The following is a 19827-nucleotide window of genomic DNA, read 5'->3' as shown; positions in this document are numbered from 1 at the left end:
ACGCAGACGGACGCACGCAGACGGACGCACGCAGACGGACGCACGCAGACGGACGCACGCAGACGGACGCACGCAGACGGACGCACGCAGACGGACGCACGCAGACGGACGCACGCAGACGGACGCACGCAGACGGACGCACGCAGACGGACGCACGCAGACGGACGCACGCAGACGGACGCACGCAGACGGACGCACACAGACGGACACACACAGACGGACACAGACACACAGACACACAGACACACACACGCTTTTCATATTGCATTGCATTTGGTTAAACCATTGCTGATGACTGCCTTTTTGTGCATTTTCGAAGGGCTATAAAATTGATTGCAGTTGTTGCATTTGTGTAGACAGATTATTCATTAACAGAAGGTGAGGAATGTGAACTTTCTTCTTGCTTCAAATTTTTTTTTTAAAGTACAATTTGATCTTCATGTCTGTATGGCTATTATAAAATATTTGTCATGTTGAAGATATTAATTATCCAAGTTTAATTTTTCAACTTCTTTTTATTCTTCTTTCATGGCCACTATTATCCCACCTTTCTTGTGGGGTTGGCCGGGGAAGTTTGTCTCGAGTCTTCATGAATCGGCTGGCCAGGCCTGATGTTTGACTCGTTAGGGCAGGAATTTGACCATTGTGATGGCGATAGCTCACCTCCTCTTCGCGAAGGACACCGTGGGATCTTTAACACCCACCAATGAATGCTGGCAGATGGGATGCCCGTGTAACGTCCATCCGAGGGGATGGCACACGCATTTATGAATTACCCTGCCTGTGAAACACCGGCTTACAGTTTATAGCTCGGTCAGGTTTCGAACCCTGGATAGACAGCTTGGAGTGAGCATGCACACCTCCTGGCTATCCTCCCATGATGTGGCAATTCATTGCTTTGTAACAACTGAAAACATTTTTTACTCCTTATAATCATCTAATTTATTTTGCCTTCCTAACTCCAATGTCTTCGCGGAGAACCGGGCTGCGGTATCGCAATGGAAGCTTGTGGAGATAGAAACTTGAGCACTCACCAAATGGCTTAAACACTCGAACAAGTTGTTAATTTGATGGCCCAACAGGGGCTTAAATCAAGACCATAGGATCTCAAGCCAGCCACCTTAACTATTAAGCCAACACCAGGCCGTGTATGGCCACGGCTTGGAAATTAACAACCAAGCAGCTTACATAGCACTCACCAAGTGGCGTAAGCACTCAAGCAAGCACTCCAATGAAATGGTTGATAAGGAACGGCTGGCTTGGCAAGTGATTAGCGATCGCTGATGGGTCAAATAAACACCATACACCCGGAGATGTCCGGAATGTCGAGCAATGTCCGAATTGGACAAATGAACACTTTTTTCTTTTTTTGTTAGCAGTTGGAACTCCTGCTAAAGTCAATTAAGAAGTTCAAATTTTGAAATTCGGCTCGGATTAAGAGATTCTAGAGGTTATGGCATGTGTGGAAATTAAAGCCATGAACGCTGACGTCTCTGGGCGTTTATAAGCATTGCAGTGTATCCAGAGATTCGTGAGTATGATGATCAGGCATTCGATGATATGAGGGAGGAAAGTATAGAAAAAAACTTCATTATTAAGAAACCGTTGTGGCCTGTTCCAAGTCAAGGCATTGTTGAGCAGGCCAAAAATAATGGCGAGTTAAGACCCCAGCGAGGTGACCAACGATGAGCCTTCATAAAGGATAATTAAATAAGGCCGTTAATTATCTTCAAAAGGGGTCTTTAAATTAACCCAAACACCCAACTTTCACTCATGTACTGCTTTGGAATTCCCGTAGTATGCATGCAAACTTTGGAGCCACAAGGTTTCCTGGTTTTGGAGTTATGGAGGAGACTGATGGACTTCAGATCCTTGGTGTCCGAGTCTTCAGGTCCTTGGTGCTTCCAGTCTTGCTCTATGGATGTGAGATTTGGACTCTGACCAGGGATCTGGGACGGAGACTTAATTCCTTTGGTTCCAGGTCTCTTCGGAGAATTCTTCGCTATCACTGGTCGGACTTTGCGTCCAACGAGCGGTTGCTGAGAGAGACTCAAATGAGATTTGTTACCTGCATACTCCGTGAGCGTCAGCTGCGGCTGTATGGACATGTGGCTCGTTTTCCTGACGCTGATCCTGCTCACCAGATTCTCTCAGTGAGGGATCCTCGTGAGTGGAGGAGGCCAATGGGCCGACCATGTGCCTCGTGGTTGCAGCAGATTGATCGGAATCTCAAGGAGATGGGGATGGGCCAGGCATCTGCCTGGGGGATGGCCAGACGGAGGCCCCTGGAGTACCAGCGGAAAGTGGACGCAGCGACGTGTTGCTCTGGCGCATGCTTCCATACCTGACCTGACTGACTGACACACATTTATTCATATAGATTATCATTATGTACCAATATAATCAGAATTAAAAAAATAAAAAACATTCCCACATAATCTCAACTGCAATGCACTTTTAATGAGTGCATCAGTCCAACTCTTGTTTTCTGATGTCACTGCGGTTGCAGGCCGAATTCTTCGATGCTTGTTGCCAATATCTGTTTTCCCGATCTGAAACGCTTTGCTCATTGGCTAACGGTAGAGTCGCCGGACACATTCTTTAAACGCCTATGAATATCCACTTGAGGAACTCCGTCCACAGTAAAAAAAAATCAAAAACTCTTCTCTGCTTCGTGTGCACACCTTGCAGGGCAGCCATCTTGAAAATATGGTGTGATGTTGTCAAGAGACTATCACAGTGCCACTCAACTTAAAATGGGCCGGAGATGCAAACTTTTCATTGTGATCTCAGATAGCTTTTCTACGACCATTTGGTTACAAATTACTTTCCTACCGACCCTCGTATACTACTTGACGATCTTCAATCGTGTTTTGGTATATCTGGATTTTCTCCAGAATGGTTTAAATCTTATCTTGCAGATAGTACATAGAATGTAAATACTACAAGCTATTCACCAGACCCACTTCGACATGTTGGTGTTTCTCCTGGATCTTTTCTTGGTCTACTTTTGTTTTCTGTCTCTCTTCAACCACTTTATACAATTTAATTGAATTTCAATTTTGCCTTTCACTACTCTGCTGATAAGACCCAGATTTACCTGTCTTTTGAAGAAGATGATGTCCTCCCTTCTGCAACTCTGAACACTTGTCTCCTTGATATTCAAATATGGATGCCCAAAGGTTGTCTCTAACTCATTAATGCTTAGACTGACATGTTTGGCCTTCGACTTCCACCCATCCTTAAAAATCCATCCTTCATCTCCAGATAATGAAACTTAGGGAGCTGTACAACATTATCTATCCTGCCATGATATTAAATGTAAGTCTCATGAGGGATTCAACACTTGCCTTTCATCATCTTATTGCTAAAGTCTCTAAATCTATTTCATTTCATCAGCAGAATGTTGCCCTAATCTGCTCCTGCTTAAATCTGAGGACTATGGAACCTTTGGTTCAAGCTCTCAACGTTGTGCTTCAATTACTACAATTACTATTAGCAGGCTATCTTTTACCTATGTCAAGCCCATGCAACTCACTTAAAATGTAGCAGCCAGGCTCGTGGTTCAAGCTTGTAAATTTGATCACATCACTCCACTCCTCAAAACACTTCCACTGGCTCCAAGGAGGCCAATGTATCGATTTTGAAAAAATGCTGATAAACGTTAAAGCCAAACATAAATTGGTAACTGCCTACATTTCTGACCTAATCGCACCTTCGACCCCTGCAACAAAGCTACTGTCTAACTGATAATCTCTTGGTTGTTCCTCGCACTTTGATGAAGACTTGATGATTGAGCATTCTTCATTATGTTCATCAACTGTGGAACGCGCTGCCTTTCAAAATCCACACAACCTCATCAGTTAGTTTCTATGTCTCAAAATCTCATCTTCTTACAGTTACTTTTTATTATTACTTAACTTTTCTTACCTCTTCTGTCTCTTTAAGGTGCGTTAAGATTTTGCTTTCACATGAAAAAAATTGATTGAATGACTGTCAGCTTCGATGTGCACCAACCCGGCTCACAAGGCTGAACTTCATGAGTTTTCTCTGCAGAATCGGAGAGTTCATGAACCTTTTGTGCTCAGCATCCATGGGCTGCGCTTCGACAGCATTTGTAGTCATCATGTTGGGGAAGACTTTATCGTATGGGTGAGCCACTTGATTCACTCTCAATCTGGTAGGTTGATCCAGACGTGAAGAAAGAACACCACCATTGACAAAATGTAATTTTTTTTCCTCCCATCAACCTCAAACATGACATGACATTTTGGGTAGTGATGTCATCAATCCATCTCCACTCCAAGAATTCCAGTGCAATCAAAATGCAGTTGTTTTCAAGGACAGCCCTATGGGTCTTGTCTCTGCCCCCTCGGTTACGTTAATGCACAAATGACAATTCACTTGGGGGTGGGGGGGGGGACTGGATATCATGATTGTTTCTTCTTCTTCTTCTTTCGGCTGCTCCCATTAGGGGTCGCCACAGCGGATCATCCGTATGATCCGCATAGTGATTTGGCACATGTTTTACGCCGGATGCCCTTCCTGACGCAACCCTGGTCGCCTCTTACGACACAGGGATATGGTACACCTATTTTAACCGGGGTATACACCGGCCCAGTATACTGGTACTCATTTCGCCGACCTCGGAAGGATGACAGGCTGAGTCAACCCCCTGGTGTATTAATTCAGTGGCCCAACGGGGCTTGAACTCAGGACCTTTTGGATCCCAAGCCGCTGCCCTAACCACTGCGCCAACACCAGGCTCGATATCATGATTGTTTGTGAGAGATAAATTAGATCATAGCCGAGTATGAATGACAATGAGGTGACGGTGAGCAGTAATCTTGATGGACTGTAAGAAAAGTGGCATCAGACAACTACAAGGAGGTGATTCTACACGAAAAAAAGTGCTAGAGAGAGCGTGAAGGTGAGTTGAAAGCTTATATTGCAAGGTAGTTTTATAGGAATAGGGCTCAGATAGCTCAAAGGTCAGAATGCGCATGATCACATAAGATATGTAAGATCGAGCCCCACAACCTGCCTGAAGTGGCCAAGAAGCACAGAGCTCGTTCCTTAGTTTTCTAATTGGTAATACGAGCAATGCTGAAAACCTTTGCTTCGATCTTGTCCAGCATTGCAAGGTTGAATGCAGGAGCCCCATCCCACACTGAAGAGCATTAATCACTAGTCCTTGCTGTCTATTTGCTATTTGGAAGAAAATGACTCATCATTTTCAACCCTTGACAGCAATTTTTTTTTTTTTTGGCCAAATGACCAATTCTATCACACCATAGTTATTAATATGAAGAAATGACCTGCCATGAGGTTTTCACATCATTTCCATTGCAGGTTCCAGTTTTACAAGATCACAGTTAGGTATTAAATTGATCTTTTACATGAAGCAGACCTTCCTTCAAATTTAATCAATATGAAGTTATGCTTGTGGGGAAGTGGTGATGGTTAAATAAAGCTTTAGACCACCATTTGTGTTCGTGTAGCTTTTAGTCCTTCATATATCAAGTACATATGATTAGGATAAGTGGTCTTTCATGAGGGATTCCGTTGTTCAATTTACATGATGGCTTAGGTGTAGTGTGTCTTGTCGCATTTTGTTCTCTTTTGTGAACTGGGCAAGACCAGCGAGTGTTGAGCGCAGTCGCTCCACACCTTCTCCCCCCACCGCCCCCCCCACCCCGATAAGGATTTGGGGTGGGTGGGGTGTGTTTGGCATGTAATTGGTCCAGTACCCTCAGTCTGCAAGGACGGAGGTTGATCATAAAGGGCATACTCACCTCTCGCTCACTCTCTTACTTGGGACTGATGGACCTTGAATTCTGGACAACTCCATGCCCTCTTCTGCCAATGTCCTGTTGGTGGACTCTGCTCCACTCTTTTGCTGTGTGCTCAGGTTATGTGGCAGCCTGGGGTTCTACGCCCTGTGCCTTCCCTATCTTTTGTCTAGTTCTTATGTGTGCGGTTGTTTGGTGAATGTGCGGCACCACAAGGGGTTGGGCTTGGTATCGTTTCTCTTTATTACCCTACATTAACCACTCAACGTGGGCCTTTGTAGGACTGTCATAGTTTGGCTATCATTCGAGCTTTGACTCCATTGCTGTCAGTAACAGCATCAGTGTCGACGAGTTGCGTCATATCGGAGGTTACCGTTCTTGTGAAAACATTGTTGACACAGCTTGCATAATTCTAACAGATTGGCCATCATCAGCATTTAGTTGATACACCAACTCCTCCTCCGAGTAAGCTGGCCATGTATCATTCGACCATAGTTTCAACTAAAATCACAAACTGGTCCAATACGTGGAACATGTCTTTCAATCCGGACAGATCTCACACTCTCACTATGTCTCTTCGAAAGGACCGTTTGGAAACCCACCCATCCACTTTCTCAACAATCCTCTGGAAGAAGTCCTTTCTTTCAAGCTTCTGGGTCTCACGATCTGCCATGACCTTTCCTGGGAAAGCCACATTTCAAACCTCGCCTCCAAAGCCAGTCGCCGATTGGGAATCCTCCGTCGTGCAAAGTCCTTCCTCGGCTCACCTGAGCTCCTGACCACTTAAAAAGCTTTTGTCCGCAGCCTGATGGAGTACTGCTCTCCCCTCTGGGCTGGTGCTCCTGCCTCCCACCTTTCTCAGCTTCACGCTGTAGAAACCAAGGCATTTCGGATCATTGGCATCTCCTGCAATGACGCTGAGTCTTTGGGTCTCTCAATCATTCACCGCAGGTTGGTCGGTGGTCTTTCTGTCTTCTACCGTCTCCTCTCCAGCCTCGCCCCCCTGCTCTCTCTGCGATTTGTCCCCACCACATTTCCGCACGGCGCTCAAGGTCTGCCAACAACCCCCTTCTGGTAAAACTACCAAAATCACTGCTCACCTTCACTCTTTCTTTCCTCTTTTTTCCCACCTTTGGAATAACCTCCCTCACTCCCTCACTCTATTCATTCCCATTCTTCCCTCCAGGCCTTCAAAACAGCTGTTCACCACCACCTCTTATCATCCCCCATCCAAATCCTCAATCTTTTCTACCCCCGATAATCCACCCAAACCCACCTCCTTCAAATTCCCTGCTTTCCTTCCTGAAAGTCCCTGTAATGTCCATCTTCTATTCCCCATGTTCCCCGTCCCATCCCTCTCCCTTCCACAGATCTCCTAATGTCTCTGTTCCCCACTATTTTGTCCTTCCCACTCCCTCCCCTCCTGTCTCATGCCCCCCTTGATGTGTGTTGTGTGTTAGCTCTCATGCGAGCCTCGACATGGTATACAAAAAAAAAAATTCCTTTTTAGAAACCAGGAACCATAGGCCACACTGGCGATTGCCACATCTTTCCCGAACAGGATGTGCCTGCCACACACCATATGTCTTAAGTATGCACAAGCAGACATGGTGGAGCAGCTGTGATTATCTATCTATAATTCCAGCAATCTCTCTGTGTGTGTGTGTCTGTGACTGCTGTTTCTCGACAACCGCTGGTCCGATCTAATTGAAACTTGCCAGGTATATTGCTGGGGACCTGAGGATGTGCCTTTTCAAGGTTTGATATTAATCGGACAAGTGCTTCCCAAGTTATGGCCATTTATTTACCAAACCAATGAGAAGACACGTTGTTGCGTGGGCGTGGTCGATGGGGAAGGGAAGCTCAGCCGCATTCGCCATTACGGATTACAACGTACGGACTTCCGGATCCATTACGGGTTACAACGTACGAACTTCCGGATAATGATGACTTCGTGTATGCTAATAATTTCTCGATTTCTTATGCGCATTTATAGATAAGCACAATGCCCCAAGTTATGGTCGTTTTCACATGAGACGGTGTATAAATTTCGGTAACATCAGAGTGCTGGTATCCTCCGAACCAGGAAGTAAATTTTTTTTCTCTCTCTTTTCTTTTTGTTTTTCCTTGCCACGACATTGCGAAAAGGTAAAATACGTTGGCGCTAATTGAATAATCGGGTATTAAAACGATATTGCAAATAATCGTGACTGCGAATAATATTCGAACTTCCAGGCCACGCACGTACGGGCACTCGAGAGCGAAGAAACGGCCTGTGTGGTTGTTGTTTGTTGCTCGCAGTTTGAATATATTTTTTATTTTTATTTTTTTATTATTATTTTTTTTATGGGCACATACTAGTTATTATTAAATGAAGCATATACTCCATTGGCTATGTGCAGGCTTACAAGGTAGACCCTTCTGCTCACTACACCTGCCTACTGATCTGCTTGTGTGAATCACAGACAGCATGTTGCATGACGCTTGGTTGACACAATCGGTGTGACACTTGGTTAGTTTCCAAAACGAAAAGTTTACATTTGGCATACAGCTTGCCTTCGTAGAAAACCATGGAAATTTGATGCCTTGCTTTGTTCGGTGAACTCGTAATGGCGCGTGAGTTGACCTGGTTCTGTTTTGCCAATATCAACGCCTCCCTTTGGACATACAATCAATCTATGGAACTTGCACATGGAACTAATCACAGATTATGTGAGCATACCCATGCACTTGAAGTGAAGTTCAATTAATCCTTGGTAGCTTATCGGTGTGGTGTATCAAAATATGACGATTTCGCGATACGTGACTTTCAAAATGACGTATGAATGTTAACGAGGCTTTTTATACACACACTGTGTGCGCGTTTTCAGTGACTCGGTTCTACTTGCTCGGCATTTTTAACCTGCTGTTGCTTGCGTGCAATCTGTGATTCAAATAGTCTTTTAAATATAATTTTCAGCAGTTAGATGAAAGAGTGGCAATTTCAATATGGTTCACCCATCGTTGTTCTGTTCCTGAATACAAATCGGACTCACGGATATATCGCAACCAGGAGAAATATCCGTGGATGAGAGGGGTCGAGTTTCTACCTTTACCTGTTAATACAATTATCGAGTGGCAAGAGTGGATATTACACACATGGACGGACGCTTCTCCTTTTACCGAGAGATGCAAAAATCTCGTATAATTTCTCGTGACCCTGGAAGCAAAAATAAAAATAATTTTTTTTATAACTGCCCTCACAACCCATCCAGATCCCACTCCCCCACCACCTCCTTTTCCTCCTAAATATGTTAGTAGTAAATATCATCATTTTAAACTTACCCTGTGCATTGACAAATCCCACATATTACCCATGTTCACCTGGGGTAATCCCGCAAAGTTCAAAGTCCACTCACCAACAGTGTGGTCGAAGGTTTGGGTAGAACACGCCAATGTACGAACCTTTGGGCCACATCCTTGGGAGTTTGGAGTACGGAGAGCTGCGAGCTGTCGGCTCTTTGGGCGAGTTCAGAAAGTTCTCCAACTCTTTCATTGTGCAGAAGCACGATATACCTTGTTACTCTGAACATCTTAGTCTCCTGGGGTTTCTGCGCATGTCTGGGGGTGGATCCTGTCATTTTGAAAGTCGCGTAGTCTCTAACTGTGATATAATAATAATAATATTCATAATAATAATGTGTGTGTATATATTTTATTATTATTTTTGTTTCCTTTTTTTTGTAGATACTCATGGATCATCAGAATTTGTCTGATCATGTACTCTGCATGGTATTGTATCTGCTGGAGATGGGGGTCGACAGCTCGACTGAGTCAGAATCCACGAGAGAGGTACTGCAGACTACTGTGTGATTCATTACAATTGTAGTTTATTTAGAATGCCGAAGTGGCAGTTGGGATCAAAAATGTACAAATTACCTTGTGAACAATATTGCTTTCATGCTGCTATGTTAAAGGAAAACTAAACTCGTTTTAAAACGAGAAGGGCACTCGGTAGACCACATACCTCCGCCATGTCATGCCTGATCTAAGAGAACATATCGGGCCCAATCAATACGTTTTTGGCCCAATCTATCAATGATGAAGAATCACTTTGAAAATGAAATAATTCTCGCATTCAGATCCGGATTTGGATCTTCACCAAAATCGAATCAATTCATCCTTGCGACACACCCCACCTGTCCACCAAGTTTCGTCCGAATCCATCCACAACTTTTTTAAGATATCGTGCTTTATATCGTTTTCGCCCGATCTCTCAATGGTGAAGAATCACTTTTAAAATTCTAGTAGCCAGATCCGGATCCAGATCTTCACCAAAATCTAATCAGTTCGTCCTTGTCACACACCGAACCTGTCCATAAAATTTCATCCAGATCCGTCCACAAGATTTTGAGATATCCTGGGCACAGACAGACAGAAACATAACCTCCTTCACCTTCGGTGGCAGAGGTAAAAACAACAACAACATAACACCAGAGAATTACAACATTTAATCATCATGTTTGTCAGATTTCTGTCAATTGCAAGATCAGATATGCATTAAGCCTGCCTGGTGTCGGCTTGATAGTTAAGGTGCTTGGCTTTGGATACTAGGGTCATGAGTTCAAGCCTCTGTCAGGCCGTTGAATTAACACCGAGTCGGGTTGACTCAGCCTGTCACCTTCTGATGTCGGCAAAATGAGTACCAGCTTGCTCGTGGCGGGGACATTGCATTAGCGGCACAGCCACACCCCCAGAAAATGATGCAGCCAAGCAGCCACAGGCAGCATACAATTAAATCGCAAAGATTTGCACTTTTTTGCCAACAAACCTGGCTGATGTTTTAATTCGGAAAAACGACTTTATTGTTTCCTTTTTATACGCCCGATATATATATATATATATATATATATATATATATATATATATATATATATATATATATATATATATATATATATATATATATATATATACATATACATACATACATATCGGGGCATATTATGTGATACTGGTCGTCCGTCCGTCCGTCCGTCCATTCCTGTCCACACTCTAACTCCCAAAGTTTTCAACTTTCACGTTTCATATTTGGTACATACTGTGGAGACGGTGTGTCACGACATACGTTCGTCATCTCAAGTGGTTGCCGTTTTCCATGTAGTAGCACAATTCTGTATATACCTTCTTGTTCGGGTGTATATTGTGCTCACTTGAGCTCTTGTTTTCAATTTTTTTTTCTTTTTGCTTAGTGGATGCTTCGACTTTATCTACAGTGACGATCTCTTTTGCAAGTTTTGTAATTATGCTCATTCGAGTTTTTTTTTTTTAACATTTCTTACATTTTCTTTTTATATAAAATTTCACTCTTGTCACAGTGCAGAATCCAGATGTTGATGGATTATCTTCTAATTGTTATTACCCATAAACACCTTGATTACCCATGAACCTTCACTTAATAACACTTGGCAGCACACCCAAAACAAGTTTGGTGAGAGTTGCCACGACAGTGAACAGTTGTTTCTCATTCATTTGCATGATTATACCCATTTCCTGTTTGCAAAGCAAAGATTATTTTTATGAGAGCCACATTTTACTCTCCTTTTCATCCATAATTTTTTTTATACTTTCCTTCTCTTTCTCATCTTTTTCATTCTCAATTCACCACTACCACTCCTGTCATGCTTTTTATACAATGGTCGGTTCACGGAAGGGCGATGCGACAAAAGGCAGCAGTTTTACAGACCACCAAAGAGTGAGGTGGCATGTGGACATGCACTGGAAGGAAAGGAGGAACAACACAAAAATGAGTAGGACTGGCTAGCTTGGGGAAAGCAACAGGATGGGACAGAATCGACTTATAGAAGCAATCGTGATGTGTATGGGTGAGTGCGTGCGGAAATCATGGGCAATGGATTTGAAAGGTTGAAGTGAGGAAGATGAGAATGGACACAAGGAGATAATTTCCCAATCAGTAGAAGAAGGGGTCGAATTGATGGAGTTGGATAAGCAGGCTGGACTTGGTGATGGTGAGCAGGTGAAGGTTTCTTGAGGAATGCAACCACAGTTGGCTTGGGGGTGGGGGGGGGGTTGCCAGAGGTTGGAGAATGCAGGTTGAGTAAGGCCAGATGTAAGGTTATCGAAAACAGAATGCTCACCAACTTGCCACCTGGGGAGACTGACTCGTGAAGCTTTGTATGAAAGCCTTGTACACCGTGATGATTTCGGTAAAAGGCTCAGATGTGCCTGAGCTTTTTCGAGAATAACCAATTGACCCTATTCCTTGGTGCCAGTTTGAAGACATGATCCTTCCATGAATGGTTATGACAGACAGTGAGGTCGAGGAGTTCAAGGGATTGTACCTCCTTCAGTGACTATCCAGAGAAATGTGCTGGATAGTTCAATTGAATGAGAGTGCATGGCCTGTCGGCATTGAACGTGGCGTCCCAAGTTCCTGGGCGCCATCTTATCTTGTCGACATCCAATGATAGCGATTCAATACCCCCCCCCCCCCCGAGGTTTCTGCAGGGTGCAAACAGTGTGCCAGTAACCCTCTTCTTGTCAAATCCCCCAAAATTTAGGCCCACTGCTCACCTCCACTCATTTGTTCTTCTTTATTCTCGTGTGTGGAACCAACTTCCTCAGTTTTTTCAATCTTATTCTTCCCTCTAAGGCTCCAAGACAGCTGTTCACGACATTTTCAAGTCATCCCCCATCCACACTCATGTTCTTTGATACCCTCATTAAGTCTCCCACACCCCACCCCTTCCTTTTGAGCTCATTGTGTTTTATTCCCTCTCTTCCCTTTTCATTTTATTTGTTTCATCCTTGGTTTTCCTTTCTCCTGCTTGTGAGCTTGCATCCAGCTTGCTCATCCCTTGTGTCCTCCTCCCACTCCCGTTGCCCTCGTTCTTCTCTTACCCATTCTTCCTCCAAGTGTCCCTCTGTTGTGTTCCACTACCCTGCCATTGGTGTCTTTTCCCTCTTTCCACTGTGTTCTCTTTATTCGGCGATGTTCTGTTCTATGTTCCCGTTTTTCCGAGAGCATCTTTTGCACACAAAAGAGAAACGAAAATGCATATTATTGCTCGTTTGCCGAATTTTTACCCCTAATGATGATTTCAGATACGGAAATGTGAAAACAATGTTGGAAGATTGCCTGGAGTTATGCGTGCTCACTTTGGAGCTGTCCCTCGGTTGAAATCTCGGCTCAGCTGTAAACTGTCATCCGGGTATTTAACAGGCAGGTTGAGTCATCAATGTAAGTGCCGTTCCTCAGATGGACGTTAAACTAGGCGTCTCATCTGTCTGCATTAGTTGCTGAACATTAAAGACCCACAGTGTCCTTCGCCAAGAGTAGGCGAACTATCGCTGGCACCCTGATCAAATTACAAATTCCTGCCCGAACTACTGCTGTGAAGGCAAAAGCAAACCACCCAGTATAACCCTTGCCAAGAAACTGCTTCGGCAGCGGCAGTGCTCTGTAACAGAGTATGGTACATCAGAATCCGAACGTATTTTTAAATTGTTTGCAGTGGAGGAGGTTTGTCGAGGAGCTGAGCCAGAATGAGGACTTAAATGATGGTGCAACTTGGATTGTTGAAGGCAGTGAAATATAGCATTGGTTTTTGAAAGAGAGGGGCGAAGGATGAAGGTGACTGGGAGAAGAGAGGATGGTATTTACTGGGAGAGAAGGTGGGGGAGGTGGAGAGAAAGGAGTGAGGAGAATTAGAAGAGAGGTAGAAGGGGGTGGGCGGGGGGGTGGTGGAGTGTGTTCAAGTTGGATAGCAGAAGTGTAGAAACCGGGCTTTTTAGAGTTGTCCATAGGAGATGACAATGATGGGAAAATTCAGGACTAATTACACGGTAATTCTGGTGAGTGAAATCGGACATGCATCGCTGGAGCGGAGGAAATTAACTCTTAGTCCGATTATTGGAGTCTTATTGGGGTTGGACATCTGTGCCTATCCACCACTGTCAAATCCCTTGTCACTTCTGCAAACGAGGCTGATTAAAACCATCTTTGTCGCTGCCTTTCCGCTCGCTGCTTGTTTTTATCCAGAAAAGGAGGCAAATGCAGGTGCAGCTGAAACATCACGTACTAATCACGAATGCCTCAAAAATGAAGGAACTTCAACTGAGACTAGATTGTTATTTGATTGGAATGCACATGTCCAAATCAAATTATATTACACACTTACAAGATTCCCTTCTGACACTATCAGGACCACAGTGGGGGATTTTCCTCTTTTCGCCTGGCTTTGAACTTGATTGCACCACGTGATGTACAAAACACCATCTGGTTACTTGTACCATTAGGAATACAAATCTGAACAGTGCGGTTTTTTTTTTTTCCACTTTAGATAAATGTCGATGTGCTGAGAACCAGGGACGTGCTGTGCCTTCAACGAGGGCAAAAATCCTGCTTTTACCCTAATTTCTGTCTCTGATCTCGTGAGCCAGACACATTCATTTAAATATCGTTGTGAAAACGACTTCGAGAGGTTAACATTGCATTGCATTGTTCAACTATTTATCCTGTCGTAAATGTAATGGAGTAAGCGTGAGGTAATTAATTATGATAGCAGATACGCATAGCTTTTTGTCTGGACAAAGGATGTCTACCCTCCCTCATGTGTGTGTCTAAAAACCGCCATCCCGTAGAACCTCGATTTAATGTTCTACCCTCTGGAATCTGTCTTTCATATCCTTTTCAGCATTTGGGGAGGCCTTCAGCCAGCAATTTAGGCAGGAGAAGCCGGCTCCATAGCCATAGCTGCTCCTGCAGCACTTGGACCATCAGGGTGAAAGGTCGGGAAGGGGTTGTCCCACCCCCAGACTTGGCTTCAGCCCAATGGTGAGTGAGTGGGGAGGGGCACAGCATGTCACAGCAAAAGGTGGGGGGCAAAGATTATATAAGCGGGTACGCCTGGCTGAAGGGAGGAGATACCCTCAAGTCTCCAAGCCAAAAGCTGCGTCAGTCTGCAGGGCTGTTGAATGAGGGCCACGCCTCCACCATGTGAGCTACGCCTCTCCTCATCCTCACAGGCCTGACCGCAGGTGCTACAAAAACACGTCTTGGCTGCCCACTTCCATCGGTTCCCAGCTGTGTCTCGCAGTACAGCTCAGGTGTCTCATCCCTTTTCTGTTGCCTATCTTGCATAGAATGATTGGGCCTAATAAGGCATAGGATATTTAACGACTCTTCCAATCATTCGTTGTTTCGTGGGCGTGTACCCTGAAGAGTGAAGTGGTTTTATTGAGACGTAACTATATTGTTTGTTGTATTCCCGTCCCCCCGTGTGACCAATCATGTAATAAAATATACTTGGTCTCGAGGGAGTTTTTGAGAATACGTTATCTTCATTGCAATCAGGCAAGTCTGTTGAAGGGCTGATTGGAAATGGCAACCATCGCCGTATAATGAGACTGTCTCATGTACCTCACCGGCTACACTCGGTCATTAGAGACCATGTGTGCAGCAATGCACTGGCTGATTCGGAGGTCCCATCCACACGGTATGTTGTCAGTAGACATCTACGTAATCCGGCTCAGGGTCTTCGACTCATTCGGCCATTTTAACCGTTGACGTGGCCTGCCAGTATTCATACCAGGACACAGAGATGACCCGTGGCTGTAACAATATTGTTGCGGGTTCGGCGACCGGGTCACGAGTGGCCTCTCTCGGACCCGCTGCCCGACCTATGACCATAAAGCCAACATGTGGCAGATAATGAGTGAGAGGTGTGGTGGACGGTGTGATGTAGTTCCGTAGCGCGTTGTGCAAGCTCTGGTTAGTCGATGAGGCGTATGCGGTGGGAGATGTGAGGGTATAAGGTGTGTGTTTAAAGACGTTTAAGAGGTAAGTCAGTTCAGAGGAGTCCTTGGTCAGTGCTCGTTCCGCTTAGTGCTTGAGGAACTCAGTCAATCCGGCCAGGTCTCTCTCTCTCTCTCTCTCCAGGATATCGGATGTGAACTATTTCGACTGACTCTTTCGGAACGTGAATTTTCTATCGCAGAACTGTTTCAGGATGGGAACTCCTCCAAGACATGAACTCTTTCAGGATCTTAAATCAGCACCTGAACTCAGCACATCACGAACTGCTCCATCTGGCTTTTATTGCCCTTGTTCCTGCCTCCACTGATGTCTGCCTTTCAGCACCTCTTCAAGCCAATTGGTTTGTGTGCTGCAATCCAGCCATCGTGGTTGGTTCCAGGCACTTGGAGGGTCTGGTGGTTGGCACAACCTTGGCAGTGCCGATGGCTCGGCGGTCTGGCAATAATACTGGCAGCGCTAGAAGTGCCACGATGATGATTGATGCACTGGAATGGCGATTAAACCGGTGAAATGGCTGCTGAAATGGATTGTTTTGAGAATGTGGTTTGAGCATGGGTGTTTGAGCATGAGTGTTTGAGAATGAGTGTTTGTGAATGAGGATGAGAACAATGTGGATGGTTTTTAACTGGATTCACAATGCATCTTTTCCCTTCCACTGATATGAGGGTAGGGTGGGGTTGGGGGGGGGGGTGGTATTGTAGCTGAATTGCCATGGAGATGGAGAATTGCCATCATTGCCATGGAGATGACTTCACTAGGCATTCCATCTTCCAAAACTGAAAACAATATGTTTGAAATAGCTTTTAATTATATTTCTTGTTTTGTAAACATTTGTGCAATGCACAACAAGGAGATGGAGTGGGACAAAGCACTCCCAGGATCAGACTTAAGGGACAATCCAGTAGAAGTATATTGTCACATCTTGGTTTTTCATCTTCATTCTCCTGATGATGTCACGGTAAACCGGTGTATGGTTGATGCTAACAAATATAGTATGGCCACATTAAATAGAAGACTCTGGACAAAATGTTTGAATTAACATTTTGCTTCAGCCACAACCTTGACGCGGTGTGGCATCAGATGCACTTGTTAAGTGTCTGAAGTGATTTTTAGCCTTTCTGTCATTATTGATTGCAATAAAAAACATACTCCATCGTAAATCAACTATCAATGTGTGACGAAAGTAAAACGTCAGCATGAAGATTTATATTTTATATTTTACAGTCAAAATCTGCAATGCAGCTTGAAATCTGCTGGATTGTGAGTGATCACAGTGTAAAATGACCTCCTTTACCCCTGATAGTGTTGCTCCAACTGCGTTATTCCACACCCTGAGGTCACATGTCACAACACATGAATGGCCTAATTAGCCTCTTTGTTCACGTGCTTGCACCTGAAAGTCTGCAGTGCGTAAAAAGAAAAATGCTGATGCTCCTGCAATTTGGACAATATTTTTATTTTTTATTTTGTATACGAAGTCCAAGCTTGAGGAAGACCAAGAACACAGAAACAGATCAGGACGCAACAGAACAAAAGGAACAGCAGAAAAGGAAGGAGTGTGTGTGTGGGGGGGGGGGGGACGCCAACAACAGGGCCGTAGAACAAAATAGACGGAGACAGACAAACAAAGGAGGGATGTTAGTAAGAGTGAGGATAAAGGAGGTCGCAGGGGTGTACAAGATGGATACAGAAACACTCTCAGGAAGGAAGAACTAGAAATATGGAAGGAGGTGGGGGGGGGGGTTAATCATCCATCCATCCATCCATTGGGACCATACTCTGTGTGGAGCATTGGTGTTGCCGAAGTAGTCTCCTTAGCTATTGGACACAATCCTGGACGGGTCGCCACTCTGAAACAGAATACAAGCATGCTGACACTCATTTTGGCAACCTTGGAAGGATGACAGGCAGAGTCAACCCCACCTGGTATTAATTCAACAACTGAGTGGGATTTGAACTCAGGACCCTCGGATCCCAAGCCCACCACTCTAGCCATGAAGCCAACACCAAGCATGGGGTTCATGAGGGTTGAAAATATCATGGTTTTGGATTTGGGATGTTTTGAGATGGTGGTGAAGAATGGGACTGAACAAACTGGGGAAGTTTGTTTCACAGGAGGGGAAAAAGAGGACCAAATGAGGAGGTGAGTAATGATTCTGGATTTTAGGAGTTTGACTGGAAGCCATGCAGAAACCTGTGGTGAACAATGCACAGAAAGAGCAGATGGTGCAAGAACAGAAAGGAGGTGGTAGAAGACAGAGAGAGACCACTGACCTGTCTGCGATGTGAAACTGATAGGTCCATAGTCTCAGCTTCATCGTTGGAGATTCCAATAATCTTGATGGCCTTTCTTTCCACGGTGTCAGCTGCGCAAGGAATCTAAATTTCCATCCTTGATAGATTTATCTCGAAACTTCTTGCTTTTGAGGTACTGTACTTTAAAAGATTTTAAAATGACCTTTCCTCTCCATTTGAGGCGTCACCACTCAGGCTCGAATTTGAATTGTACCATGATGACTCGCTCCGAATTGCATTACAAATGATTAGTGGCGTAGTATCATGCAGATGAAATAAAAGCATGAAAAGCAAAACCTGATATACCAATTGCATCAAGATATTGATAGAAAGAAGGTTCATGGAGCTTCAATTGTGGTTTATTGAAAAATTATACCAATTGCTTTGGTGGTTGTTTTACTCACGGTGTGCTTTGCATTATACTTGTAATAAAATTCCAGGCCTCGATTTAAAAAAAATAAATGCTGCAGAATAAATAATTTCTGGATTTTGGATACCTTTGGGAAACTTTGCCGACTCATATATGCTCCAGTTGTGTCTAAAGAAAGAAAGAAATCCAAAAGCAGTTTGTGTTCTATTTCATCGGATTCCTGTATTTGCAGGAACCAGACACTGAGGATCAGTGTTACGATAGCTGGTTTCCCAGCTCAAGTCTACTGAATAACCTGCATCATGTGATCAGCTTTGTTCGTGTCCGCGTAGCGCATGACGCACCGGAGGTGGCGCGTCAGGTCACTCATGAGCCTAACTCTACTGAGCAGGTCACAACCCCTTTTTCCTCACCAATTCCCCTCTGCCCACATACCTTGACCTATTATTTCTCACTTGTCTTAGTCTTCTCCATTCCCTTGGATACCTGCTATTTCTTCCATAAACCATATCATACCTGTTCATGCTTTTTCTTTCCCATACAACTTCCTTGCCTCTTGCCCTCCTTGTTGCTGGAGACATCTTATATTCTGACATCTTATAAGCTATGAGAGATTATTTTGTTTAACTTTGTTTTCGATTTCATATTTGCTCTGTATCACATTGGATTATTTATGTTTGTGTTGCTCACACTAGGCTCCTCAAAAGAGCCCTGCTAAAGAGGTAACTTACTTTATGTCATTCGAGTCTGAGGTACTCACAAGCCTTTCTTGATCTTTGTCTTTGCTTTTAACCAAAGGTTTTCCCAGAGTATATTGAGGAACAGACCACATTCACATCATATTCTTGAAATGACAACTTTTGAATCCTTTCCCATCTAAAATGTCCCATTATACATATATGACATTCTTCCTTTACGCTAACTACTATCCCTTTCGAAACTTCTCCCTTTCATTTTCTCTTCGTCATATCAATCTCTCCCCCCCCTCATTGTAGCCATACTCTTCATCCATTTGCATAGTTAAAATGTAGTTAACTTCTTATGAAGCCTGGTCGTGGCTTAACGGTTAAGATGCAAGCTTAATATTCTAAGGTTCTGAGTTTGAGCCCCTGTCATGGAATAAATAACACCAACTGGGTCCACTCAGACTGCCATCCTTGCGAGGTTGGCAAAATGAGACCAGCTCTTGGAAAATTGAGCCTTTTCGAGTATCCTGCATCGGAACGCTGACCTGTCCAGGATTGTGAACCCAAGCCAATGAAACTGCCTTGGCAGCCCTATGTTCCTGACTGCACGAAAGGAATGTTGTTGATTTTTAACCCATGATCGCTAGCTTATTACTGCTTTTACTAACCCACTAGTTGTGTTTGTACTGACCAAACAGTTTCTTGCTAACCTCAGTGAATCTACTATGTTGCAATTAAAGTTTGATATATTTTATCCTTTTTGTCAAATGATGACTCTAACATCCTACTCATGTTACTTTGCATTAAAAAAATCCAAGACTGCACAGGTGTTCAGCTTGGTGGCAGAGCGCCGGCGCAAGTTCCAGG

At 44.1% G+C, this 19827-nt stretch overlaps 1 protein-coding gene across 1 annotated transcript in view; it reads left to right on the top strand.

Moving 5' to 3' along the window:
• The window catches only part of UBR3 (ubiquitin protein ligase E3 component n-recognin 3), a 226773-nt gene that overhangs the window by 110484 nt on the left and 96462 nt on the right, over positions 1-19827 (top strand). The window contains exons 19-22 of the mRNA XM_085872189.1: positions 9519-9623; positions 18507-18665; positions 18970-18996; positions 19779-19827. The exon at positions 19779-19827 is cut by the window's right edge and continues 406 nt beyond it. Of these exons, the coding sequence (XP_085728315.1) occupies positions 9519-9623; positions 18507-18665; positions 18970-18996; positions 19779-19827 (340 nt within the window). The remainder of the gene's footprint in view (positions 1-9518; positions 9624-18506; positions 18666-18969; positions 18997-19778) is intronic.

Source organism: Eptatretus burgeri, chromosome 3, assembly GCF_056783735.1.
Source record: "Eptatretus burgeri isolate ZD-2024b chromosome 3, Ebu_testis_v1, whole genome shotgun sequence".
In the NCBI taxonomy this organism is placed as follows: Eukaryota; Metazoa; Chordata; class Myxini; order Myxiniformes; family Myxinidae; genus Eptatretus; species Eptatretus burgeri.
This window is presented reverse-complemented; position numbering and strand designations above follow the sequence as displayed.